At 36.0% G+C, this 25,605-nt stretch overlaps 8 protein-coding genes and 1 pseudogene across 11 annotated transcripts; 6 read left to right on the top strand and 3 right to left on the bottom strand.

The window, feature by feature from the left end:
* Positions 1–404: 404 nt before the first annotated feature.
* Positions 405–488, bottom strand: AT3G20365 (annotated as a pseudogene).
* A 58-nt stretch (positions 489–546) lies between these two features.
* AT3G20362 (uncharacterized protein) lies at positions 547–980 on the bottom strand (the record flags this gene model as incomplete). Its single annotated transcript, NM_148737.1, has 3 exons — positions 547–643; positions 881–905; positions 959–980. 3 exons carry the CDS (start codon positions 978–980, stop codon positions 547–549), a joined length of 144 nt encoding a protein of 47 aa, NP_683579.1.
* Positions 981–3,159: 2,179 nt separating this feature from the next.
* AT3G20360 (TRAF-like family protein) lies at positions 3,160–5,026 on the top strand. Its single transcript, NM_112927.4, has 5 exons — positions 3,160–3,506; positions 3,737–3,906; positions 4,016–4,295; positions 4,395–4,576; positions 4,685–5,026. The coding sequence occupies exons 1-5, from the start codon at positions 3,208–3,210 to the stop codon at positions 4,843–4,845; spliced, it is 1,092 nt and encodes a 363-aa protein (NP_188671.1). The 5' UTR covers positions 3,160–3,207; the 3' UTR covers positions 4,846–5,026.
* Positions 4,999–8,487, bottom strand: AT3G20350 (actin cytoskeleton-regulatory complex pan-like protein). Its single transcript, NM_112926.5, has 3 exons — positions 7,815–8,487; positions 7,330–7,449; positions 4,999–6,945 (listed from the first exon to the last, which is right to left on the bottom strand). The coding sequence occupies exons 1-3, from the start codon at positions 8,193–8,195 to the stop codon at positions 5,425–5,427; spliced, it is 2,022 nt and encodes a 673-aa protein (NP_188670.1). The 5' UTR covers positions 8,196–8,487; the 3' UTR covers positions 4,999–5,424.
* A 2,783-nt stretch (positions 8,488–11,270) lies between these two features.
* AT3G20340 (protein expression protein) lies at positions 11,271–12,032 on the top strand. Its single transcript, NM_112925.3, has one exon. The coding sequence runs from the start codon at positions 11,375–11,377 to the stop codon at positions 11,720–11,722; it is 348 nt and encodes a 115-aa protein (NP_188669.1). The 5' UTR covers positions 11,271–11,374; the 3' UTR covers positions 11,723–12,032.
* Positions 12,033–12,126: 94 nt separating this feature from the next.
* PYRB (PYRIMIDINE B) lies at positions 12,127–14,808 on the top strand. Of its 2 annotated transcripts, none has more exons than NM_112924.4 (6): positions 12,127–12,389; positions 12,836–13,406; positions 13,492–13,631; positions 13,731–13,904; positions 14,023–14,259; positions 14,336–14,808. In NM_112924.4, exons 2-6 carry the CDS (start codon positions 12,893–12,895, stop codon positions 14,441–14,443), a joined length of 1,173 nt encoding a protein of 390 aa, NP_188668.1. In that variant the 5' UTR covers positions 12,127–12,389; positions 12,836–12,892; the 3' UTR covers positions 14,444–14,808. The 2 variants fall into 2 exon arrangements, with proteins under 2 accessions (NP_188668.1, NP_001326915.1); NM_001338476.1 differs by having other exon boundaries at positions 12,127–12,716; positions 12,833–13,406; positions 14,336–14,703.
* A 61-nt stretch (positions 14,809–14,869) lies between these two features.
* Positions 14,870–17,352, top strand: ABCI15 (trigalactosyldiacylglycerol2). 3 transcript variants are annotated; one of them, NM_112923.4, is made up of 6 exons: positions 14,870–14,990; positions 15,096–15,672; positions 15,750–16,079; positions 16,217–16,332; positions 16,859–16,949; positions 17,048–17,352. In NM_112923.4, exons 2-6 carry the CDS (start codon positions 15,157–15,159, stop codon positions 17,138–17,140), a joined length of 1,146 nt encoding a protein of 381 aa, NP_566659.1. In that variant the 5' UTR covers positions 14,870–14,990; positions 15,096–15,156; the 3' UTR covers positions 17,141–17,352. The 3 variants fall into 3 exon arrangements, with proteins under 3 accessions (NP_566659.1, NP_001319601.1, NP_974345.1); NM_001338475.1 differs by having other exon boundaries at positions 16,206–16,332; NM_202616.1 differs by having other exon boundaries at positions 14,965–15,672; positions 16,206–16,332; positions 17,048–17,324.
* A 550-nt stretch (positions 17,353–17,902) lies between these two features.
* On the top strand, positions 17,903–20,070 carry ERF7 (ethylene response factor 7). Its single transcript, NM_112922.3, has one exon. The coding sequence runs from the start codon at positions 18,106–18,108 to the stop codon at positions 18,838–18,840; it is 735 nt and encodes a 244-aa protein (NP_188666.1). The 5' UTR covers positions 17,903–18,105; the 3' UTR covers positions 18,841–20,070.
* A 2,548-nt stretch (positions 20,071–22,618) lies between these two features.
* On the top strand, positions 22,619–25,305 carry AT3G20300 (extracellular ligand-gated ion channel protein (DUF3537)). The gene is made up of 4 exons (NM_112921.4): positions 22,619–23,440; positions 23,888–24,337; positions 24,417–24,735; positions 24,829–25,305. Exons 1-4 carry the CDS (start codon positions 22,988–22,990, stop codon positions 24,963–24,965), a joined length of 1,359 nt encoding a protein of 452 aa, NP_566658.1. The 5' UTR covers positions 22,619–22,987; the 3' UTR covers positions 24,966–25,305.
* Positions 25,306–25,605: the final 300 nt, after the last annotated feature.

Raw genomic sequence — 25,605 nt, 5'->3', positions numbered from 1 at the left:
AATAAGAAAAATATACGTATTGGCATCTATTTTTAATTTTTGTACCATCATCTGAATTTCTAACCCCTACCTTTTATTGCCTAAATAACTAAACTATACGACCATCGATGAACTGATCGGATTAACCAACCAAAGTTAGCTTCAGTCATTATATATTGAACAGAAGCAAATAGATTATTTTATCGACTCTGTTCATTAAAGTTTCTCTTTAAAGGATCCATATCGGAATCCTTAGCAAGATCAAGATCGGAATTTTTTATGGAAAAAAAAGTAACTAAACATAAGAAATAAAAAAAAAAGTAAAGTCGAACTATACCCTATACCCTGAAATTTGACCTTTTTTTCTTACCCCTTCTCTGTCATTTATGCAAAAAAAAAAAATGGTTATGTAGACAGCTAATTATTGGGCCGAGCTGGATTTGAACCAGCGTAGACATATTGCCAACGAATTTACAGTCCGTCCCCATTAACCGCTCGGGCATCGACCCAGGAAGAATCTATTCTAACTTTATGGATAATCCATGATCAACTTCCTTTCGTAGTACCCTACCCCCAGGGGAAGTCGAATCCCTGCTGCCTCCTTGAAAGAGAGATGTCCTGAACCACTAGACGATGGGGGCATACTTGCTCAACCGCCATCATACTATGATCATAGTATGATCAGTTTTTTTTAATTGTCAATATAATGAAATGAAATGGTATGACTAGCTTATAAGGTTTTTTCTTTTTTCTATAGAATTCTATATCATTTTTTTTTTACATTTGTATTCATATTCTAATCATAATTCTATAACAAATAAATATACTTTCTTTTTATATTTGAAGTGGAAATATTAAAAATTAAAAAATAAAAAAATATATATAAAAATCGTCTAGTTACGGAATCTTTTCAAGAAGTGATTGGTCTAACATAAAAAAAAAAAGAAAAAAAGAGGGTTAAGTTTCGTTTTTTTTTTACTTTCCTTGATAGATTGCCTCATCTCATTGTTAAGAAATAGTAGTATCCCTGTCTAACACTAATCCAAGAAAATCAGCCAGAATCCATCTTCTAATTAGGGAAAAAGGTGGATTTATAAGTTAAGTTATCAAAAATTTGCTTCTTTTTTTTTAGAAAATTATTGTTCAGAGGATAATCCGTATCTCTTCATCACATGTCAAGATAAAATATCTTGGGTGTATGTATCTATCAAAAAGAATAGTATATACAACAGATAAACTCGGCTCAATCTTTTTTTTATCTTTTACCAGTATTTTTAACAGCTACAAAGTTAATTGTTGTTTTCTGTCACTAATAGAATGTTGTCGTACGAATTAAATAAAGAAGATGTTTCATGCTTTGTGGTGCAACATGAATTATTCGGGATCATCGTTGGTAGTACGTTTCCATATTCGATCGGAGATCCTTCTCGTCGTATTGGAAGCAGAGGTTTAGAATCTATTCTGGACGATCAATAGACATCATCCGAAATATGAGTATCTTCGATTTGTTTTCAAACAATTGATAAGGGCTGTTCTCATGTTCATAATCCGAAAAGATGTCATGTCTACCACACGACCTTGGAAGAAAACAGACGGACGTTATTTTCAGTTTTCGAAGATTGAAGCATCGATGATGTCCATTACAAAGCAAAAAAACAAAGTGGCATTATATTCGAGATTGTCAGAACTCTGAAGTATCATGGAGATGATAAAATCCAATCATACGTGTGCCGGAGGCAACATACAAGAAGGGGGCTCAGTCGACCCCCATAAAATTTATAGTTTAAAAAAAAAATATAGGGTATATCTTCTAAGATAATTATATGTTTTGGGTTAAAGTACTCACAATGACCTCATGTTATGTGATTTATGCTTGTCTTTGACCCCATGCATATTCATTTTGTCATTTAATCTTAATGCCTTTTTGCATTTTTGTTTGGCTAATTATAAAAACTATAATATCTTATTAAAAACCCTGTAATATTCATTAACAAATCAATACTTTTTTCTTCTTTTTAGATATCCAGTTTTAGTTTCTACATTCTTTTCAAAAAAAAAATCTAAAATATATATTCTAAAAATCATGAATCAAGATAAACACAACAACTACTCAATCTCCACAATATATTAACAAAAAGAGTGTTGATGAGAAAGGGAATTTGATGATACAACTAAAAAAAGATAAGTTGAGAGTATGTTTATTTTGAAAGATGAAATATGAAACATTTTAGGTTAAAATGTATATATATAAGAAAATAAAATATTTAGTTTTATTTTAGGTTTAGAAAAATAAATGTTTTGTGACTCTTATAAATGAAATTCGTGGCTCCGTCATAGCATACGTCTCTAAAGATGGACCAAATTAATAGGGAAGATGAGAAGGTTTGTTTGGTCCACGTGAACCTACCACTGATATCGACGCTAGTTGCGGAGGGAGATGAGAACACGTGAGTGAGTTTTGATCTGGCACTGCAATTATCTAATCTTTGTGACTATTTTTTGTCGGCATCTTGGACTTGAGGCAGAGGCATATAGTAGGAACTAGGAAATCTGATTTTAACTCGAAACCCCTAAAGTAGAAATAAATTAAGAAAGTTTAGGTTATAGACAAATATTATGTCCTTTCATTTTGCATCACTTTAGTTTTTAGTTCTCCGATTTCAAAAGTACGTATGCTATTTATAAGGTTTCGTTTCGTTGAACAAGGAGACAAAGAAAAAAGTTTCGCTTTGAAGTTTAGTCTACACTCTATAATGTTAAAACAATTCAACGTTTACATAGATAATTGATTTTGCGAGTTTATGGGCATTAATTAAATTAGATAGTAGCTAGCTAGTTAGAGAGGCATTGTTTTAGTTATCAGATTCGAGTTCAATACTACTACAATTGTGAACGAATGGTGTATTTCTATGAATTTGCAATTATTTAAAAAAAGATCCCCGATTCGAAAAGACTGATCCAATCCAAATATGGAGGAAATATAATATATAACCTAAGTCAATGGTAAAAGTAAACGCATTATCAAACGAGATTGGTATTTCAAATATTAATGAACCAACTGGTACACTAGGCAGAAGAAAAACATTATCATGCCAAAATCTCACTATTTTTAGCCCCAGTAAGCATCTAGTTAACCAATCTCCCCTTCTATATATATACACACACACATGCCATTATCGTTAACAAGTCTCACAGTGACTCTCTAAACTTCATTCATAGATCTTTGAAATGATGAGCTATCACTACATAAACACCTTATGCATTGTAATTTCTCTCTTGTCTTGTCTCTTCATCACCTCTTCTTTTGCAGGACCAGTTCCAAACCAGGAAAATGGATCTCAGAAAATTTTCCCCACTCAGATATCATCACGTGATAGTAAGGTTTCTCTATCGAGCACGGTGAAGGGTCTGAGAGAACGTCCTCCATCGTCTTACTCTCTCAAGATGGAGTCTTTCAACACACTCATGAAGTCTGTTTACACTGAGAGATACGAATCTCGTCCTTTTAGGGTCGGTAGATACAACTGGTACGTTACGTACCATCTTTGTTTTTTCTTCTATTTTATTAGCTAAAAGATTAGGAACCTTTGTCCCAAAATCTATCTAGCTCCATGATAAAAACTATTGTTTGTGACTGGACTACAAAACGTTGATCAATCCCTATATTCCTAATGGAGGACCTTGGCCTATCTTTGTTCAAGCCACTTCATTATGTACTATAGTTGTTTGCTGAATCGTGTTGAACAAATTGAAACAGGACGCTTGTTGTGTATCCGAAGGGAAACAAGAACGATAACGGTACAGGGCACATTTCGCTATACGTCGTCTTAGACAACTCAACTCTCACCTCTCAAAGTGAAGAGGTTCATGTAGATCTCAGATTTTACGTATTCAACAAGAAAGAGACGAAGTACTTTACGATCCAAGGTTAATATATAAGTAACTTTATGCGGTAATACTCAAATAAATATGTCATTGTTTCTATATTTATAGTAACATCTATCTGTCTATTATTATGTCTATGCGGTGTTACCAGATACTGATGTATGGCGATTCAGTGCAATCAAAAGAATGTGGGGATTTTCTAAGGTTCTTCCTCTGATTACGTTTAACAACCTAAAAAATGGATACCTTTATGACGTTGACCATTGTGAGTTTGGCGTTGACGTTATCATTCCACCATTCTACGAAAAATCGGAAGTTTTCTCTGTCACCAAGAGTTTTCCGAGCCCGAGATTCACCTGGTATATTCAAGGATACTCGACACTGCCTACTGATTACCTATCAGAGGAGTTCATCATCGGAGGAAAAAGCTGGTGAGTTTCTCAATATAATTAGTTGTAGTGCAAGTGTGGTGGGTACGTAGTAGTATACTACTATTAAGTGTTTAACAAGTTTTTCAAATGCTGAATCAGGAATTTACGAATCTTTAAAAATGGTTTTGGCGCTTTTGAAGGCAAAAATTTGTCGCTTTATCTTAACCTTGGGCCACAAGAGCTACTAAAAGCAAAACCTTATGACAAGGTTTACGTACGAGCCAAGCTTCGTGTTCCTAACCAATTCGGATCCCAATCCAATCTCGTTTTGGAAAGGCCACGTAAGTGGATACTAGATATGTGATTATGACTGTTATTTAATGTGAAATTCATAACATCTTCAATCACTACGATGACTAATATGTGTTTTTTCTTTTCTTTTCTGGCAGTTGATAACTGGTTCAGTCCCCAAACAATCGGGTGGGGATACGCTGACTTCATGCCTCTTTCTGATCTGAGAAATTCATCAAAGGGTTTTCTTGTGAATGATATGTTGGTTGTTCAAGTCGCTATGGAGGAAATTTCTTCTACAAATTACCTTCCCAAATAGACTTGTTTAGAAGCTTAAACCGTGGCATCTATAATATATGTGTTATATAGTCTTATCTTTTGTGCTTTAACTTAATATCATGTTTCTTATGCTTTGTGTTTCAAGTGTTCGTTCTTTCGAATGGAAAACCTTATTTCTTTCTCCCACTTGGTCTAAAATAAATGGATATATCATTTAAATTCTTCTGTTTATCATATCTTTAACTTACATATAGAAGAATGCATCCTACAGTTTCGAAGTATATACACAATGTAATAAAAGAAGATATTAATGACCTAGCATCACAAGTTGGACTGAAGAGGAACAAAATTCAGTAAAGAAAAACACCATTGTGCCTCTGTTCCAAGGGGTTGCTGGGACGTGGCTGAAGCTAGCCCAGCCAAGCTATGACAGTAATCAATCACAAAGATCATTTTGCTTTTAGCTAACGAAAATATACCACGTTGATTGGTTTGACCAGCGCTAGATCATGCGACAATGGCAATAGCAGGAGAACGGGATCAAAAATCCAGTTCTGCTGCTCAGCCACAAAGATTAGTAGAATGGCCTAGGACTGGTAGTTTTGGAATATGTTGTGGCCTAGATCTTATGCTCAAGGACATGCTTCAGCTGAACCTTTTGGCTCTCGATTTGTGCTTCTATGAGCTTTGTCTTCAAGCTGTTCTTATGTGCCCCTCTTGGCCACTCTATGCACCCTTTCCTCCCTCCTCGATTTAAATTAGCATTAGCCGAGTCTGGTGATGAGCTCCATTGACCAACCAGGTCCAATGTGTTGAATCCGCCTTTGTTTGAGCCTGTTTCTGGTGAAACCATCTCCACGGTTGATTTTCTCGCGTTTGAAACCCTTCCATTCATACCTTCTAATGAACTCCAGAGCTTTGCCATTGACGGTAACTTTTTGGATTGTCGTCTTGGAACCGAGCACACTTCTTTTATTTCTCTCAATAGAGTCTTTTCATACTCTGTTCCATTCATCGATACATTGCTGTTACGGTGATGAGTGTTGCTAATATTAGGGATGCTCTCATCTGGAGAGTAACTGGATCCGTGTTCTTCAGAATGGCTCACAGTTTCCCAGCCACTGTCATCTTCTTCAAATTCACCATTCTGATCAGTGAAAGCATTCGAGTGTCTCCCTTTGTTAATCAAATTGACATCTGGACTTACCGTGTGAGCTTTTGAAGCGTGGCTGACCGGACTGTAGGCAACATATTGCTCGCTTTCTCTATCCTGGTTTTCACCCATGTTCATTTGTTCAAACAACATGAGGATATCGTCCGGCTTTGCGGGTTCATACGTAAATTCCTTGATTTCTTGGATATTATCAACTGATGCAGCAGTTTCTCTTAACAATTCCGCAACTCTCACCTCTTTCACACCTGTAGTATTTCTTGAACTGAGGAAGGCTTCCATATCTCCTACGAGTTTGTTCATTTGTGAATACTTTTCCTCGAGTGTTACTTTGGCATCAATAAGCTTCATCTGGACACGTTCCTCACGCCAAACCTCAGCCATCTGCAGCATTCTTCTTTCATCGTCTACTTCCTCTCTGAGATTCATGGATTCGCTCTTCAATGCTTCAATCTCAGCTTTATCTTCTTCTATTTCCTTTGCCAGTTCATCACAAACTTCTTCGATCAATTCTCTTGCCTTCCTTTCCTGTTGGTAATCATGCATGTAACGCTTTACTGCTAACTTTGAATCTGCAAGCTCATTGACTAATTTTGAATTGACGATTTCTAATCTCTGACGAGTCTTCTTTTCCTGGTTCATGTCAGCTTTCATGTCATCAATAATTGCTCGGACCTTCTCATGCTCTCTGCTCCGCCAAGCTGCCCTCTCCTCGCTAACTTTCTTCAGGAACTGCTCAAGCTTCTTTTTCTGAGATCGCTTCTCACTCTCAAGATCCTTAATGCAAGCACGAGCTTCCTGAAGTTTCAATTCAATAGAAGAAGCTAATGAAACATCATTCACTTGTTGATTATTCCACTTCACGTTGGTATAGATTTGGTGTACATCATCCCTTGTATCCAAGCAGATGGGATCCCATTTTGTTGCTCCCTCCATCGCGCAGTGGGGAAATGGAACTGAAGGCTCATGCTAACAGCAAAAGAAAAAGAAAAAAGTAATGATTAACGGAAACTGTCACATAAATAAAGAACCTTAAGAGGACTCAGACAAAGGAATAGCCAACCAAGAAATGTGCAGCGTGTCAATGTCTTAAAGTGTTCAAGTTAACAACTATAGTGAAGCTAAGGCAGTATTTTCATACTCCGACCAGACGGTTAAACCGACCGAGGTCAGATTTACTAGCTCAAGTAACAACTCTAAACTCATAGAACCTTCATCTCAACCACAACATTTAGTTATGGTTCTTAATAAAGCACCTCAAGTAACATGTATAAGACTTTTTGAAGCATATCCACATCTAATTGAATTGACATAATATAATCTTCACCTAGAAGTTTGAGATTATCAACAAACCTTACACAAGAATCTACTATGCTTGTTTCTTGAATTGTTGCTTTGAAAGCCAGAATGTTTGTCATCATGGTGGTGATAATAAAACAGAGGACCCAAGTTTCCAGCAGGACCAGCAGTTTCCTGGAGAAAAACACCAAAGAAAATAAAGAGAAATTTATTTGACATATGAACTCCTCTGAGATAGTAGCTAAAGCCAACTAATTCAGATCCATCACACAAGAAACAGAGTGTACAGATTCCAGAGACATGAGCAAACAGTTATGAACTAGTGTGAAGATCCTGGAATCAACAGTCATTTCTATTTCAGATTACTTTGACATTACTATTAAAACAACCAGCTAAAATCAATCCAGTGCTCTCATACTTTAGATTCAAAGCTAAGGCAAAATCAGCAATCCTATAATCTTTTGATTGCTTTCATACAATTCACTTCATCACAATGCGGATCCTATAAATGTCTCATTTTTTCAAAAGCAAAGCTGTACCTGAAACCGTAACCGATCCTTGCTCCTCTTATCTCCGCCGCTAGAAACCGCATCCGGGACTCGCAATCGCCACACTCCGGCAGCAAGTTTCCTAACAGTATCAGGCCGTACACTCCTACTCCGTTCCTGACAACGCATCTTATTACAATCATCATCCTCGTTATCACCATCTTCAACCCCGCCGCATCGCTCAATGTTTTGATCCTCCACCTTCGATTTCAATTGAGGAGTCTCCGGCCTGCTTAGCCTCCTGACAGACACGCCAGATCTTCGTTGACGAGTGAAGCTCGGTTTTCGCGCTCTCCTTCTATGAATATCCCTGATATTTGGGACAGTTGCGGGTAATGTAGCCGTCAAATTTGATTTTCCGGTGAACTTCATCTACTCAATCGACGTAACAACCACCATAGACAAGTTTTATCAATGTGAAGAATCGAAGAGAAGAATCTGAAAAGAGGAAAACGAAGAAACAAACGAAAATGCGTGAGAGAGAGATGGATTGGATTGAGAGTTGAGAGAGCTCGTGATATGCAACTTGCTTGATTAGGGAACTGTAACGAAAGAGAGAGAGTGATGATGAAGGAGGTACTGGGGTGTCTCTGACTAATTTGATTAGTTTCACCAAATCTCTTTTTTTCTTTTTGGGTGCTTCAGATTCTTTAAGTATCATCGAAGCCCAACAACAAATATACAAATAAAGCCCATATACATACAAGGATAAATTATTTAAGGGCTAGATTAGAGGTGGTCAAAACCTTAATTATGAGATTGTAGTCGATCATTAGTACTTTTAGTAAGTTTTAATATAGATGGGCTTCTTCCACTCCCATTCCCTTCACATGGATTCTGCATTCTTTGTCTTTTTTCTCATTTTATATTTTATTACATAGAAACTGTTACATCATATTTTATTTGATTCGTTAGTTTGTTTCTTGTTATTGTGATAATGATCTCACTTCTCAGTGAATAAAAAAAAAGATGTATACAATACGATCTTACTATCTAAATGTGTACTATATGCTATGCATGTTTATTTTTTTTTATTTAATGTCTTTCTGGTTTGTTTAATTACAGAAGAAAATTGGATGGAAAGCTCAAAGATCATGGTTTCCAATATACGAGTATATAATTTTGTATCATTTGTGTTTTAAACACCTGATCTTGATTGCGTTAACTCTTTGTCTTTGAAATAATCACTATATATAGGTGTCTCAATGGCATCTTCTTTAGATCTTTTTTTTTTGCATCTTCTTAGCTCTGCTTTTTTTTTCCTTTAATGTTTCTTATAGTTATGCGTCTGTGTTTATGCGTGGAACTTCAAAAACTTGTTGATTAAATGTCAAAAAACAAAAACAAATGTTGTTGATTACTTTAAATTATTATATTTACGCTACGCATATCGAGTAGCAGGAACCAGGAAGTGGTCTTTTTTATTCTTTGACTGTCATTTTTATTAGGCAAAACTTCTTGACGGTCTAAAGTCTTAACCTACGCAATTTAACAAAAAGTCTTCGGGTGGTACTTAAACACAAACTCAATAGAGCTCATTAATAACAAAAGAATCTCAGTTTAATTTCGTTTCAATATAATGATTGAACAATTGTACAAAATGAAAAAAAAAAGAGAAAAAAAAACAAAAAAAAAATTGTACAAAATGGTGAGTGTTGTATCACATAGCAGCCGAAAATAATTAATAATTAATATATGTTTGTGTAACATGTAACACAAAAAGTTGATAATAGACACATTTTATTGATCGACCCATTGTATTGATTCGTTAATGTATAATATTCAACTATAAAAAATGAATAAAGAGATAGGTATATAAAGCATATTTAACTTAATTATGATGAGATGATTAGATTTTTCGTCTCTACAGTGGTATGAACACCAAGATTCTATAACTTTTACTTATTTACTAATCGGTTCGAATTAACAAATAATGAGAGCAATAGGTGAGAGAGATCGATAGATCAACCAATGTTATACAGATCAGTTTCATTTATAAAAATAAAGTTCGGGGTATGTGGGTCAAGTGATCGATACTACTTAAATAAAAATGCTATATACTAGTAGTGGAATAATTCGATGTAACACCAACCTCAGGCTTTTGACTTATATGAATAATAATGGTATATTGGTTGTTGAATTGCATTTGAATATATCATATAAAGCATTTGTAGAGTAAATTGGGTAATTGATGTTAATAAGATCAGATGATGATAGTAGAACAAACTATGCAAACAACGGCAAATGGACAGATAAAAAAAAAGTGATTAATGTAGAACATGAGTTTGAATAGTGATTTTTAATGGTATAATAACTAACAAATTCAAAATATTTACTTAAATTCCAAATACCCAAAACCTTGTAACTATTTTTAACAGGAAAACAAAAACCTTAGAAATATTTAAAACTTTAAAAAAAAAAAAAAAAAAAAGGTGATGGCAATGGAAAATTATGGAAAGGTGGGAGACGTGAGTGTGTGTAACATGAGATGGCCTAAACGAGTAATTGAAAATTGGGTAGGGCATCTTTGGTTCAGAGATTCTGTTCCCTTTGGTTGCGTTCACACTTTGAAGATCCCTTCCCCAATGCCGTGTTCACACTACTTCACTTCACTCGGCTTCTTCTGCCTAGCTCGGCTCCATCCACACTTTTTTTTTTTGGTTATATACATTTCTAATTGTTCTACTTTACGTTTTATTTACTTACATAAGCTGAGAAAATATATTTTTTTACTGTTAAGGTTATGATCGATATATCTTGAAATTGATCATAATTTGTTGTCAATGACCATTTCGTAGATTTACACGTTAAACATTTGTTGTATAACACTTTAAAAATTGGTAAATATATATTAATTTTCAGTGGTAGATAGTCTAGCTAATAAATGTGTATTTCTTAAAAGAAAAAGAAGAAGAAAAAATGGGACATCTCATTATCAAAGGTATTATTACACGCACAAGATAAATGACTTCTTTTTTGGTATACGTTTACGTACCTCAACGTTATACGTTTTATTTGTCTACAACAAAACATAGCATCAGAGTATTGGACCTTTGAGACTTCCTTCTCATTATTCATATTTCACATGTTTTCCTTTAGCCACATATGAACTAGAATCTTTCGTGCTGAGTTCTGTTTTCGTTAGACGTCACGTTAGGCAATTATTATACTTCTTCTTCTTTTTTTTTCTCTTATTTCATGGGCATTTTATTTCCACCGGAAAACAAAGATAAAAAATATTATAATCAGCAAAAATATCCAAGCCGAGCTGACGAGCCAATAAGGACACGTGGAACGTTGGAAATTGAAAAGGACAAAAGCTGGTGACGGTGAGTTCAACAAACACATGTCCACGTAGGACTAAAGTACTCTGAAATCTGACGTGGCATATTGTATATGTTCTTATCATTGATCCTAATTTTTTTTTAATATATTCACTGCTCCTGATCTTTATCTCCTTTTATGATTATAATATCTCACCAGCTTCTACCTACGTTATATATATATAAGCTCTTTTACGGGTTACCTCCAAAGAAAAATAGAAACAAAAAATGGGGAATTGTTTAAGGCATGAATCAGAAATGCATTGGGCTGGTGAAGACTGGGATGAATTCATCACAGAAGATGAAGAAGATCATCATTATAGCTCTAAAACCACAAGAGATGGCAAACCAGTAATTGTAACACGTGACAGTAAATCCTCTGTTCCATCTCATGAGATCAAGATCAGGCTCACGAAGAAGCAACTCCATGATTTACTGAGTAAAGTCAACGTCCATGACTTGACCTTCCAGCAACAAACCTTCTCATGTCCAATCCTGAACAATCGCGGGTACGAAGAAGCCAATCAACAACGGTTATGGAGACCGGTTCTACAGAGCATACCAGAAGTTAACTGAGTTTTGTTTTCAGAGATGGCCATGTTTGTATATGCTTAGGGTTTCTTCACTTTCTTGATATGTGTTAGGGTAAGAGTTTTGATGTAAATTTTGGTTTGGACACATGACGCTTCTGTTTTTGTTTGTTAGAATGTAAATAAAAAAGCATAAAAGCAGAATCAAAAAGCTTGTTGTTAATACCAGGACTTACTTGATTTAGCTGAAACTTGTCATGACATGAAACCTCTCTTCTCCGTTGTTGATCCTCTCTCTCTTTGACTATCCGCCGGAGCTTTCTGTTTCTGTTTGGGCTTCGCGGGAGGAAAAGAAGACATATTATGGGCTTTAGAAGCCCAAATTCACTTTACTCGTCCAACGAAAAAGAAACAAGACATTAAATATGATTTATTAATTATCATCCCAATGCGTTTCGTTTTTTCCCTCCCCTAATATTCCAAAACGTCTTGAATTCATCATTACTAGTTTCCTTTCCTTAGTAAAACCCTACATTTCTCCGCCCGCCTTTGATTTCTCCCCGGCCGTTCCCGCCGCCGGTCTCCGATTTAACCAGGATTGAGTCTAATTCCTTCTTTTTGTGCTCATTGCTGTCGGATTCTCTACCGGCGTTACATCGACCAGCCAGACTCTTCCCCATTTGACTGCTTTACTGATTCAATCGCTCTTTTAGGTCTGTGTAGGTTTTGAAATTCTGCGGATCAGATTCTGAATTTTTTTCTTTTTCGATTTTTGATTTACGATTGATTGAAATTGAAATTTGTTATAGTTTCGGATTATGGTAACTACTTTCTCATAATTTTATTATAATTGAGATTAAGGATCATTTCCATAGAGTACCCAAGGTTTTGATTCTCCCTCTATCCATCTAAGACAATTGAATTCAGGATTCAAGTAATGTTTAGATTCTTATATGAAAGCAAGTGGATATGTAAGAGAGGTTACCAATATAATCCGCAACAAGTATCGTTGGCACTAGCTTGATGGAGTGTGGATACTTGTAATCATCTTTAGAGTTTATAAAATTTGCAGTTTTTTTCTCATAGTCTCGAAAACTTAGTTGCTTTCGATTATTCTTAAACTAACGGCATCATATATTGTTGTCTGTTATTTTAGCAGATTCTGGAAGTTGTGACTCAGTATCTCCCCTTCAACGAATTAGCATCCTGCGCAAGAATGTCTATTGCATCATCACTTACTTCAGCCACACTTTGCGGCGCCTCAGTTTTTCCTAAAGCATTAGCCTGCAGCTCTGAGTTCCCTATCAATCTTCCCAGCCCTTTTGAAAGTTCAAAGATTTGTTTGACTTCGTTTCCTGCCTCTAGGGATCTCAAGAAAAATGCTACTTTGAATCTGACTCGAAATGTTGGTCCAGTCAGGTGTCATGCTATGCAAGCTGGGACGAGGGAGTTGAAGAAATTTGAACTTAGTGATGTGATTGAAGGGAAACAGTTTGATAGAGAGATGCTAAGCGCTATATTCGATGTTGCACGCGAAATGGAAAAGATAGAAAAGAGCTCTTCACAAAGTGAAATCCTCAAGGGTTATTTAATGGCTACCCTCTTTTATGAGCCTTCTACCCGTACCAGGCTTTCATTTGAATCTGCTATGAAACGCCTTGGAGGTGAAGTCTTAACTACTGAGAACGCTAGAGAGTTTTCGTCTGCCGCGAAAGGGGAAACACTTGAAGGTACCATCTTAGCTAGTATCTCATTATTGCTGTGAAACATGTTGAGTGTTAGATTATTTACGGAAATTTTTGGGGCATTTTTCAGACACAATAAGAACAGTGGAGGGTTATTCAGATATAATTGTGATGCGACATTTTGAAAGCGGTGCTGCAAGAAAAGCTGCAGCTACTGCCAATATACCTGTCATTAATGCAGGTGATGGTCCTGGAGAGCATCCTACTCAGGTATGTTGTGTTCTTAACCTTTAGTTTTTTTCAATTGTCTTAAACAAACATTACTTTACATCCTTGTTTCTTATTTCTGGTTCTGTTACTGTTGTGAAGGCTCTATTGGACGTCTATACCATCCAAAGTGAAATTGGAAAATTAGATGGCATCAGTGTAGCCTTAGTTGGAGACCTTGCCAACGGAAGGACTGTGCGGTCTCTTGCATACTTGCTTGCCAAGTTCAAAGACGTGAAGATCTACTTTGTTTCCCCTGAAATTGTGAAAATGAAGGTTAGTAGCACTAAACTTGCCACCCTCCATGAGAGAACCTGAAGAAGATGGTTTGGTTTACTCGAGAACATCATTGTGTATGTTCCTTACCATTTTCAGTGTGTTCTTTTAATGGTAGGATGATATAAAAGACTATTTGACATCAAGCGGGGTTGAATGGGAAGAAAGTTCAGATTTAATGGAAGTAGCATCCAAGTGTGATGTAGTTTATCAAACACGAATCCAAAGAGAGAGGTTTGGAGAAAGGCTGGACCTTTACGAAGCAGCTCGTGGGAAGTATATCGTAGACAAGGATCTGTTAGGAGTGATGCAGAAAAAAGCTATTATCATGCATCCTTTACCGAGATTGGATGAAGTAAGTTAAGAAAACCTCTATTTTTCATATATGTACCGTGACACAATCCTCACTCTTTGTATTTCTTATTGTGTAGATCACCGCAGATGTTGATGCTGATCCAAGAGCTGCCTACTTCAGACAAGCAAAGAACGGTTTGTTCATTAGAATGGCTCTTCTAAAGCTACTGCTTGTCGGTTGGTGATTGGATAGTTCATGGTCGTTAAGTTAAATCCTTTAATGGACTGATTCTCAAGCCTACCATGAGCTCAAGGAATCTGCAATAATAAAATCCGAAGCTTTAGTGATTTTTGAGTGTTAAGCACAAAAGCTGTGATCTTGATGTTAATTAAAAGAAGGATCTGTTGGTTTGTTGGTTAAAAGACTGATATGAGGAAGAGTTGTTGAACTTAATGAATAAATTGATTTGAGCTATTTTTCACAGTTTGGCCTACCACTTCTCCAAAGGACGAAACATTACAGTGAACAGAGAAAAGTTCACTTTCGCTGTATATTTTTCTGATTATCACGGAAATGCCCTTGCTTCCTTCCAAATTGGCTTAAGATTAACTGATTAAGCCTTTACATTTTCGAAATTAGGTGATTAATAAATTACTTAATTAATTATGATTAATGATAATCACATGGGATTTTCCGTCTTTTCTCTTTACCGTCTAAATCCCAACAACAAAGCCTTTGGAGAAGCTATTCTCAGATTCACGACACCAGTTCGTCACAAGCTTCGAGCCCAGGTATTCTCTCTTTCGCTCAAAAACCCTAATCTCGACTTATAATTCGATCGATAAAGTAGAAGCTTCACGCAATTCACATGTTCTCTATCTTCTTTCTAACTACAGCTCGGAAAACAAAATTGGAACTTGCTGCATAAAGTTTAGTTTTTTTATTGAATTTGGAAGGATGATTGGGAATCCAGTAATTCAAGTTCCATCATCACTAATGCCATCATCCTCCATGATTGCTTGTCCTCGAGTTTCACCCAATGGGGTTCCTTATCTTCCACCAAAACCTAGAACTAGGCATTTAGTGGTCAGAGCTGCATCCAATTCCGATGCTGCTCATGGTCAACCATCGTCTGATGGGGGGAAGAATCCTCTCACCGTTGTTTTGGATGTGCCCAGGAATATATGGAGACAGACTTTAAAACCTTTGAGTGATTTTGGGTTTGGTAAGAGAAGTATTTGGGAAGGTGGTGTTGGTTTGTTTATTGTCTCTGGAGCTACTCTTCTTGCTCTTAGCTGGGCTTGGTTGCGAGGTTTTCAAATGCGGTCGAAGTTTAGGAAATATCAGACTGTGTTTGAGCTTAGTCATGCTTCTGGTATTTGCACGGGAACACCGGTTAGGATCCGTGGGGTTACTGTTGGTACGATTATCCGTGTTAATCCTTCCTTGAAGAATATTGAAGCTGTTGCTGAGGTATGATCTGGTACTTTGAATCTGGTTTTGATAGTACATTTGTTTTTGAAATGAGGGTCGTGTGTTATGTTTTGCAGATAGAAGATGATAAGATTATTATCCCGAGGAATTCATTGGTTGAGGTGAATCAGTCTGGTCTTCTAATGGAAACTATGATCGACATTATGCCTAGGAATCCGATACCAGAACCTTCAGTAGGACCTCTGCATCCTGAATGTGGTAAGGAAGGTCTGATCGTTTGTGATAGGCAGACAATAAAAGGAGTGCAAGGAGTTAGTTTAGATGAATTAGTTGGAATTTTCACTCGTATTGGACGCGAAGTTGAGGCCATTGGTGTTGCCAATACGTATTCGCTTGCTGAGAGAGCTGCTTCGGTTATTGAGGAAGCAAGGCCATTGCTCAAAAAGGTGATATGAGTAATTTTGGTGGTCTTTGTTTAGATCTTGTTTACAGTATTCAAAAAGAATCGATAGGTGAATTTCAAGATTGGAAAAAAATGTATTCTCCTGCTTATGCGTTGGGTTTTGATGTAGTGATGTCACAGATTCAAGCCATGGCTGAAGATGCTCAACCTTTGCTCTCTGAGTTTCGTGATAGCGGCTTGCTCAAGGAAGTTGAGTGTCTTACTCGAAGCCTTACCCAAGCTTCTGACGATTTGAGGTAATAGCTCTTAGTGGAACAATCTTGGCATATCGACTGTATATCATTATGAATATTTTGAATTCCATAGTGCAAATGCAAAACTCTTTCTGCATCATGATGAAAGCAGACCTTACGATAGATATAAGCACACTAGCTTCAATTTCTCGTATGTGGCTTCAACACTCTATTTGTGGATTAAGTTTCTGAACAAGAGATGATGGTTAAAAAGTTAAAACACATACATATCTATGCATAAATGTGTCTTATCTTATGGGTTCCATGTTAAATTAACTGCTTTGCTCATCAGTGCTTTTCAATCTTTCCTCTATTGTCTTAAAATTTCAATAATTTATCTTGTGTTGCCTCTACTTATCTTCTGCTAGCCTACTGTTTCTGTCACTTAATGTATGTTCCTGGACCACATATATGCAAAAGCTCGTTTACTTACATACGTATGATCAACTGAGTGATAACTGTGATTATGAGAACCTATATTCTTGCAGTAGACAGCAAAAATATAATTTTCATTTTGGTTACATTGCAGAAAGGTTAATTCGTCAATTATGACTCCTGAGAATACAGAACTCATACAGAAGTCAATCTACACTCTGGTTTATACTTTGAAGAACGTCGAGGTAAACTTTTTTTTCTTCTTATTCTATCAATACCAGCTTTGACAAGTTGGAAGAAACAATGTTAACAAAGACTTGGTTTTTGATTTTCTTGATTGTAGAGTATAAGCTCAGATATTCTGGGATTCACAGGAGATGAAGCCACAAGAAAAAACCTTAAACTACTCATCAAATCCCTAAGCAGGCTACTATGATCAGCCTGTAGATTTTAGACTGGATAAATAAAATCCAGAATTTTATGGTAAGCAAGTTTTAAAAATTCGAAAAATGTGTTGTTTCTTCTTTAGAGTTATTTTTGTTTTCGTTTTGTGTTCTGAGATTGGGGTTTAATGGAGAGACATAATTCAGTTTTTATAAGAACAAAAATGTTTGTTTCTCCACATTAATGCGTATCCTCAACACGGCATTTACTTTTAACACGGGAGACGACGACGATGCCGATAAGCGCGTCTCGTCTCTTGTAGGGTCCCAAAGGAAGGAGAAGAAACTAATAATAATTTCGAAGAGGGGTGTATTATTAAATAAAATAAAATAAAATCTGGAGGGTGTTTTTGGTCATTACAAGTGGACTATTTGGTCTCTAGGTGCATCAATTTGATAACAAACAAACAGTAAGACATAAGATTTTATTATATAGATTGTGGTCAGGGTCAGGACAGAGAGTGCAAGTGCTTACCCTCTTTTACTTTCTTCGCATTTCGAGACATCTCTTGTGAACTCTTTTTTAATTTTTTGTTTTTTTTTCTCCACACAATATATCGAATAAAAAGTTTAAAGCAAAAGAAAAAAAGAATCCAAGTTAGGAAAAATGTTACTCCATAATTAAATTTTTAAAGAAACGAATTGGTCGGTCTTGTGGGTCGGGCGTGAAGGTAGAGAAAAAATCGAAATTAACAACCAAAAAAAAAAAGAAAAGAAAAAGCTATTCCAACCATAAATTATTATTTTAATTAATTTATTAAATGAAAATTCTTTGAGTAAATTATTTAGAAAAAAAAAAAGAGAATTATAATAATAATTTCCAATCTCTACCCTTTGTTCCTTCATCTTCTTCCTCATCTTTCTTCTCTCTTCAACATTTTCTTCTCTTCTTCACACAAACACACACAGATCTCTTCTTCATCACATTACTTCTGGCTTTACATCTTTTTTCTTCTCCATGAGGAAAGGGAGAGGCTCTTCCGTCGTTGGACCCGCCCTTCCAGTAACCGCCGGTGGATCTGTGAAGGAGCCGAGGTATAGAGGCGTTAGGAAGAGACCTTGGGGTCGATTCGCAGCTGAGATCCGTGATCCATTAAAAAAATCTCGTGTCTGGCTCGGTACTTTCGATTCCGCCGTAGATGCTGCACGCGCTTACGATACCGCCGCACGTAACCTCCGTGGTCCAAAGGCCAAGACCAATTTCCCGATCGATTGTTCTCCTTCTTCTCCTCTCCAACCTCTCACCTACCTCCACAATCAAAACCTCTGTTCTCCTCCGGTGATTCAGAACCAGATCGATCCGTTTATGGACCATCGGTTATACGGCGGAGGTAATTTCCAGGAGCAGCAGCAGCAGCAGATTATTAGTCGGCCGGCGAGTAGCAGCATGAGCAGCACCGTTAAATCTTGTAGCGGACCGAGACCGATGGAAGCCGCGGCGGCGTCTTCGTCGGTGGCGAAACCGTTACATGCGATTAAGAGATATCCGAGAACTCCACCGGTAGCTCCGGAGGATTGTCATAGCGACTGCGATTCTTCGTCGTCTGTTATTGACGACGGAGATGATATCGCATCTTCGTCTTCCCGCCGGAAAACGCCGTTTCAGTTTGATCTTAATTTCCCGCCGTTGGATGGCGTTGACTTATTCGCTGGCGGGATAGATGATCTCCACTGTACCGATCTACGTCTCTGATTTGCTGCTTTACAAAAAAAATCCGTTGATTACACACAAAAAAAATTCTCAAATTTTACAAAATGATAACTTTATGCTCTTTTGTTTTTCCATTTTCCTTTGATATCATATTGAAAGAGAAAAAAAGGAAGAACAAAAAAAAAAGATTGAGCGTGATGATTTTATCATCAACGAAGATGATGACGATTAAAAAGAGAGAGAGATTGTGTTAAGATCTGTTACTGTAAGAACCAGATCTGGGTTTCATTTTTATCTGTTTCTTCTTATAAAAGATCCAACAACCCTTTGTTACATATATATAACATTCTGAAGCTGGTGATGATTTCTGAATGATTCAAATCCATTATCTTTAGATTTCTACTTATTCATAGAGTGTCCCCTGATGTAAGTAGGAAGCTGCATTTACATAGTATGTAACAGAACCACACAGGGCACAAGTATTTGTTTGTGTTTTGTCTCTTGGCTTGATCTTGATCAATTCAGGGTTTCTTCTATTCAACAAGTAAAGCTTAGTGGTTCTCTGAGATGGAAGCAATAAAAAGATGAAAGGAAGAAAGACGGTGAAGCTCCTTTGCTATCTAATTGGGTGATTCGAAGAGGAAGTTAGAATACTCATTGTCATTGTTAAGCCTCAAGTTTTCATTCATCAGCGAGGAGACAAGAAAGGCTTTCCCTTTTGTGTACCCAATGAATATTTTGGATGGTGAAGAACATAGAGATTAAGGGCATGGTCAATGGGCGGTGAGTGGTTTTGTTGTGATCGATAAAGCTCAATGAGCACAGGCCAAATCTTTAGGTTAAAGTTTGGTGGCTGAGATGATTGTTTTGATCTTTAAGAGCTGTGGGTTGAGGTGGCAGAATTCGTTGTGTGTTTGACCTTTTTGATTTGAATTTGCTGGTAGAGAGTTTTCCCAATTTTGGTATCTACTTTGCTTCTATGCCACGGATTCAGACAGTGAATCTTTGTGTCTGAAGCAAAAACCGAGTATTTTTTTACCGTTTTGGGGTAGGCTTCTTCTTAACTTAAAGTGGAAGTCAAAAGCAATGTCTTGTTATTTTCACTGTAACGATTTAAGACAACTGATCTCAAGTCGCTTTTCCTGTTTCGGTTCGTACTCTTAATAATCTTCTATTATTCTGGAGTTGAGATTAATCCACAATGTTACTTTTTACTTTTACAACCTTTCGAGAATTCGGTTGTTCGGCTTTGAAATGATAGTTTCTCTCCAAATGATTCTACATTGCTATTAAATGAGAACAACTTGGTCTAATCTTTAGTTATTGAAGATAATTCTAGAATTAAGGAGAAAATTAATATAAAAAACTGTTGAGACAAATGGATTCATTAACAAGACAATGGATAATGAATGGCTTGGACATTACACTTGAACTAAGGAGAAAAAGAAGTGTATGAGCAATTAACAAGGCAAATGGCTAAAGGTTAACTAGACAAATGGAGAAAGGTTAGAGAGTATTATACAAAATAACCTGGCCATCAGCCAATCACTGGTCTAAATAGGAGTGCATTGTTACAATTGTAAAATCATCAGTCTAAGAAGAAAATAATAAGTTCACAAATAGCTAGTCTTGTTTTATTCGCTTCCAAAAGAGTTTGGCTAGCTTGTCGTCGTAGTTGTCTTATTTTCATCTTAATCACACAATATATTAATTGTCGGAAAACGAGACTTTGAAGTTATAATAGACGCCTGGAAAACTCATTTAAATTAATTGATTAGAAGTAGATTACCGGTTTGCGTATTACTAACTCAACGTGTTTATCTTTATCAGCCCACAAAAGCTTGTACTGGTTACTAATTTTCTACGAATTTAATACAACAATTCAATATTCACAAGACAACCACTTCAACCAAACCCCTCACTTTGCATTTTGTTTTTCTTTATAGAGTATAAGTTATGAATCTTGTGTGTCTATAAACGTTTTGAGATTTGGAGACACGTACGCCGAGTGAATTTATTCTAAAATTTACTATATTGTTTATTTTTAGAGATTATTTGAAATGTAATCGTTAAAGTTTTTGATTTGTTATCTCATTATACATTCTCTATTATTTTATCACAGCTTTTCAAAATTTCTGATCCATCAAGTTAATTATAGCAATCTAATTTACATTTTACATATGGGATTTAAATAAAAAGTTAAGAAAAAGAAAGATAACGAAAGAATATATTTCCAGGTTTGACCAAATCAGGAAAGCTGTGGTTCTATAGTTCTTGAAACTCTTTATATATGTGGGGGCTAATAAAGAATGATCAAAATCTTGAATTTCAAACTGGGTGAATACACGTTGCTGATACTTAAACGTGTAAAGACGTGAATCACTTTTTATGTACTACTACTAAATTCAAAGGCTACATACATTAGAAATAAGCAAAATCAATCAAATGTTGCAAACCAATTACTACTATCAACTATGATGAATCCTGAATACCATTTTACTATGAAACTTTTAACACGATTAAACATAATGTTGCTCTTTAAATGATATTTTTTTTTCTTTATCTTATGTGGTCTATACTCTTTAGCAAAGAAAATCAAGCATTGTGAGATGTTCGTTTCTACTTCTAACTTTCTAAGGGTAAAATGCATATTTTTCACGTATTTGTATAACATAGAGATTGAAAATCTTCAAAAAACTAAAAGAAGGAGTATTAAATCACAAGAAAGAAGGTTTAAATCAAAAGTATAGTTGCGTGTAAATTTAAATACAGCAAACAACAGAAAATATTTTTGGTCTGCGGTTTCGATTCTTCAACAAACAAACAAACAAAAAATAAAATAAAATAAAAAAATAATCAAACGACTCAACATTTGATTAAGAGATGTAACAACATTTATCGTATAGTAATTGGAATAATGAAATATTCTCAAAGTCATGAGGGCATATAAAAACGAATGCATAGACAGCCACTCATAAGATCACAAGTAATAAAACCAAACCCATGATTCATTCGAATAATTGACAATTAATATACTTTATACTATAAAGTATATGATATTCCTCATTTTGATAATTCGATTAATCTTCAAAACCTTTAAACTTTATATACTCATCCTTCCAATAAACTCAAGACATGCCGCCGGGTATTTAAAATTCTAAGTAATCCTTTACTAGTTTAGCTGATCTAAATAATATCTTATGTTTTTGTTTTTTTATAAGAAGACATCAAAATCAAAATAATGGTACTTATAATTATATTAGCAACATACGTGGCGCCGTAAGTACGGAGATATGCGTAATCTACGGCCTAAATTTTACACATCACATGTCAACGTGGGACCCATTCTACAGCCTGTGTTCACTTCACCAGCATCTTTTCATTTGTTTTTATTTTTGCCTCTTTCAGTGTTTACAGTATAATATTTTGTCACTGCCACGTAAACCTATTTCCGCCGAAATATGGAAATATATCAATATGCAAATTTTGTTTTTTTAAAGAAAAGAATAATTAGTATTTAGTGTATTTAATCTGTAATATACTTAGTAAAACCTTTTTAATAGATAAATTCCATGAATTTCAAACTAAAAAAAAAAATTCATCCGAGATACACTAATTTACATGTTACAGTACTAAGGTATATAAACAGAAATAAAAATCTATGATCTAATGATGATAATACTTTATTAGCAAGTAGATAGACCCCGTGATTGTGAAATCATGGTTGTCGCATGAACACAAAATCTACTTTCCTTTTTCGTTTTTATCGTGAATCAGAAAAAATCTTTCTTACAATGGAAGTGCACAATTTCGTCTCTACTTAATCCCCAAATTCTAAACTGTTTGTTCAAATATCCCCTCATGAATCATAGAGCAGAAAAACCCCAAGTCACTAGTATTATTGAAAATGTAAATATTCGAATAAAACAGAGCCAATAAGATACAAAACATGTACATCTTAATACGAAATATTGTAGTAATTTGTTTTACGATACTAAATTACAATTTAAATACGGTTGTCAAATCCACCTAAACATCGATCCTTTATAAATAACCATAAGACAATTTTAGCCATTCCTGATTCTGTCTTCTCCTTCTTCCAACCGCGTCATCAATTTATATTTAGACAACAAAAAAAAAAAAAGCCAGAGCCTCTCCGGTAATTTCTCATTTTCCCGAGCGATCGTCCATGGCGGACATCGACATCGGAACCGCAGCAACAACAGGAGGAAACGAAGGAAGAGGAGGCACACGAGAACGTCTAATAAACCGAGAAAACAAGTTCACACGTAGCGTATCTCACGCACAAGACGAGCTCCACAGTTTCCGGAAATATCTCCGATGGATGTGCGTAGATCAGTCGAGTCCTTGGACGGCGGTTCTATCATGGTCTATGTTCGTTGTTTTCACGCTCGTTGTTCCTGCCACGTCTCACTTCATGCTCGCTTGCTCTGACTGCGATAGCCATCACTCTAGGCCGTACGATTCCGTTGTTCAGCTTTCTCTTAGCAGTTTCGCTGCTCTTTCGTTTCTTTGTCTCTCCAGATTCGTTAGCAAGTATGGTCTCCGACGGTTCCTATTCTTTGATAAGCTTTGGGATGAGAGCGAGACCGTTCGTCTAGGCTACACCAATCAGCTCAATGTGAGTTTTTGTTTTTCTTTTCCTAATTCCGTTTCGAATTTCGCATTCTTAATTTGGTTTACTCTTGCTTCGTTTGTCGTTTCCAATATGAATTTTGGGTTCTCGATTTTTCGGTGGAATCCTTAGATTTTGGGGATTTTGAGGGCCTTTGATTGAAATGACTTTGGCTTTTTCCGACAATACAGTATTTGAATCTGTCGTGTTCTGTCGAAATTTTGGATCATTCCAGATCTTGTCGCATTATGAGTAGATCAAATTAACAATATGAAACTTAAGAACTTAAAAGCCCACCATTGAATCTCAATCCAGAAGCAAGAAAAATCTTAGGGTTTACATAAATATTAGGTGGTGGTGTTAACGATGAAGTACTTATAATCTTGACAATCGTCTTCTTACTTGCTACACAAGCATAACAATGATTTGAAATCACAACTTTTTGTTATGCAGAGATCGCTTAAGATTCTCTCCTACTTCGTGTCTCCTTGTTTCTTAGCGATGAGCTCTTATAAGATATGGTGGTATGCTTCAGGAGCTTCTCAGATTCCTTTCCTTGGTAATGTTATCTTGAGTGATACAGTTGCTTGTTTGATGGAGCTCTGCTCGTGGTTGTACCGTACTACCGTGATCTTTCTGGTTTGTGTCCTCTTCCGTCTCATCTGCCATCTCCAGATTCTTAGGCTGCAAGACTTTGCCCAGGTTTTCCAGATGGATTCAGATGTTGGTTCTATCTTGTCTGAACATCTCCGTATCAGACGTCATCTGAGAATCATCAGCCACCGATACCGAACCTTTATATTGTTGTCCTTGATATTAGTCACTGGAAGTCAGTTTTACTCTCTGCTTATTACCACTAAGGCCTACGCTGAATTGAATATCTACAGAGCTGGAGAACTAGCAGTAAGTTCTGTTTCTACATACTATTGGTTCTTGATGAAATATTTTGCTTAGTCTTTGTTTTTTCTTGTGATTATCTCAGCTATGTTCAATGACGCTGGTCACTGCACTGCTCATTTTACTACGAAGTGCATCAAAGATCACACACAAGGCTCAGGCGGTGACTTGTCTTGCAGCCAAGTGGCATGTATGTGCGACGATAGAATCCTTTGAGACTGTGGATGGAGAGACTCCAAGGTTAGTTGATAGAGCAAGCGGACACGGATACTATCCAACAGATGATGATAATGGAGAATCAGATAGTGAAGATTATGGAGACGAAGAAGATGATTTCGATAACAACAATCTCATTCCTGCTTATGCTTATAGCACCATATCATTCCAAAAACGGCAAGCTCTAGGTATGTAAAATATATTCCTCTGCATCCACACTAAATCTCATACCTTCACATCTTTAGTTATGTTTATTCATCTTCACATTTTTTGTTTTGTAGTGAATTACTTTGAGAACAATAGATCAGGAATCACGGTGTTTGGGTTTACACTTGATAGAAGCACTCTCCATACAATCTTCGGTATCGAAATGTCGCTTGTTCTCTGGTTACTTGGTAAGACCATTGGAATTTCTTGAATCATTCTTTGGATCATTAAAGTTCTCAAAGTTTTGGCTCCCTTGTTGGATGATGTTGGTATATGCATGTATGTATACACAGAGGCTCTATGTAAAATAACGTTTTCTCGTTTTTTTATCACTGTAAATCATCTTATTTTTTCTTTAACATGTCGATTTGTAATAGAATTCATGTGTTCAACAAATGATCTTACAGTAAATTAGATTGGCCTTGTAAAATCTCCTACTGTCTTTGAGATTTCCACTCTTGTTCCATCTTTGTGTTGTGATTTTGCAGTTGTTATAGTTGAATTTTCCCCAACAGAAATTCATGATAACTCTGGTTTGTAACTTTTGGCAGCCGACAGTTCAAACTTGCAAAAGCTATTCTATTTAAATATGGTTCCCAAAGTCCAATATAAGGGATGAATGTTTTTCCGTTACACTTACCGCTATTCCTAGGACATCCCAGTCAAGATACAAAAAAAAAAAAAACATATTACTAAAAACAATCGTCCATACTAGTTATAATTTGCTTTTTGCCATTCATCTGTTTTTTTTTCCCTTTTTTGTCCATAGCCTTACTTAATTAGTCTAACCTTTTTTTGTCAACAGATTTCATTTTAATGTAGAATCTATCAATCAAATTATTAAAATCTAA

Source organism: Arabidopsis thaliana, chromosome 3 (genome assembly GCF_000001735.4).
Source record: "Arabidopsis thaliana chromosome 3, partial sequence".
Taxonomy (NCBI): domain Eukaryota; kingdom Viridiplantae; phylum Streptophyta; class Magnoliopsida; order Brassicales; family Brassicaceae; genus Arabidopsis; species Arabidopsis thaliana.
Note: the sequence above shows the minus strand (reverse complement) of the source record. Positions and strands in the feature narration are given on the sequence as shown.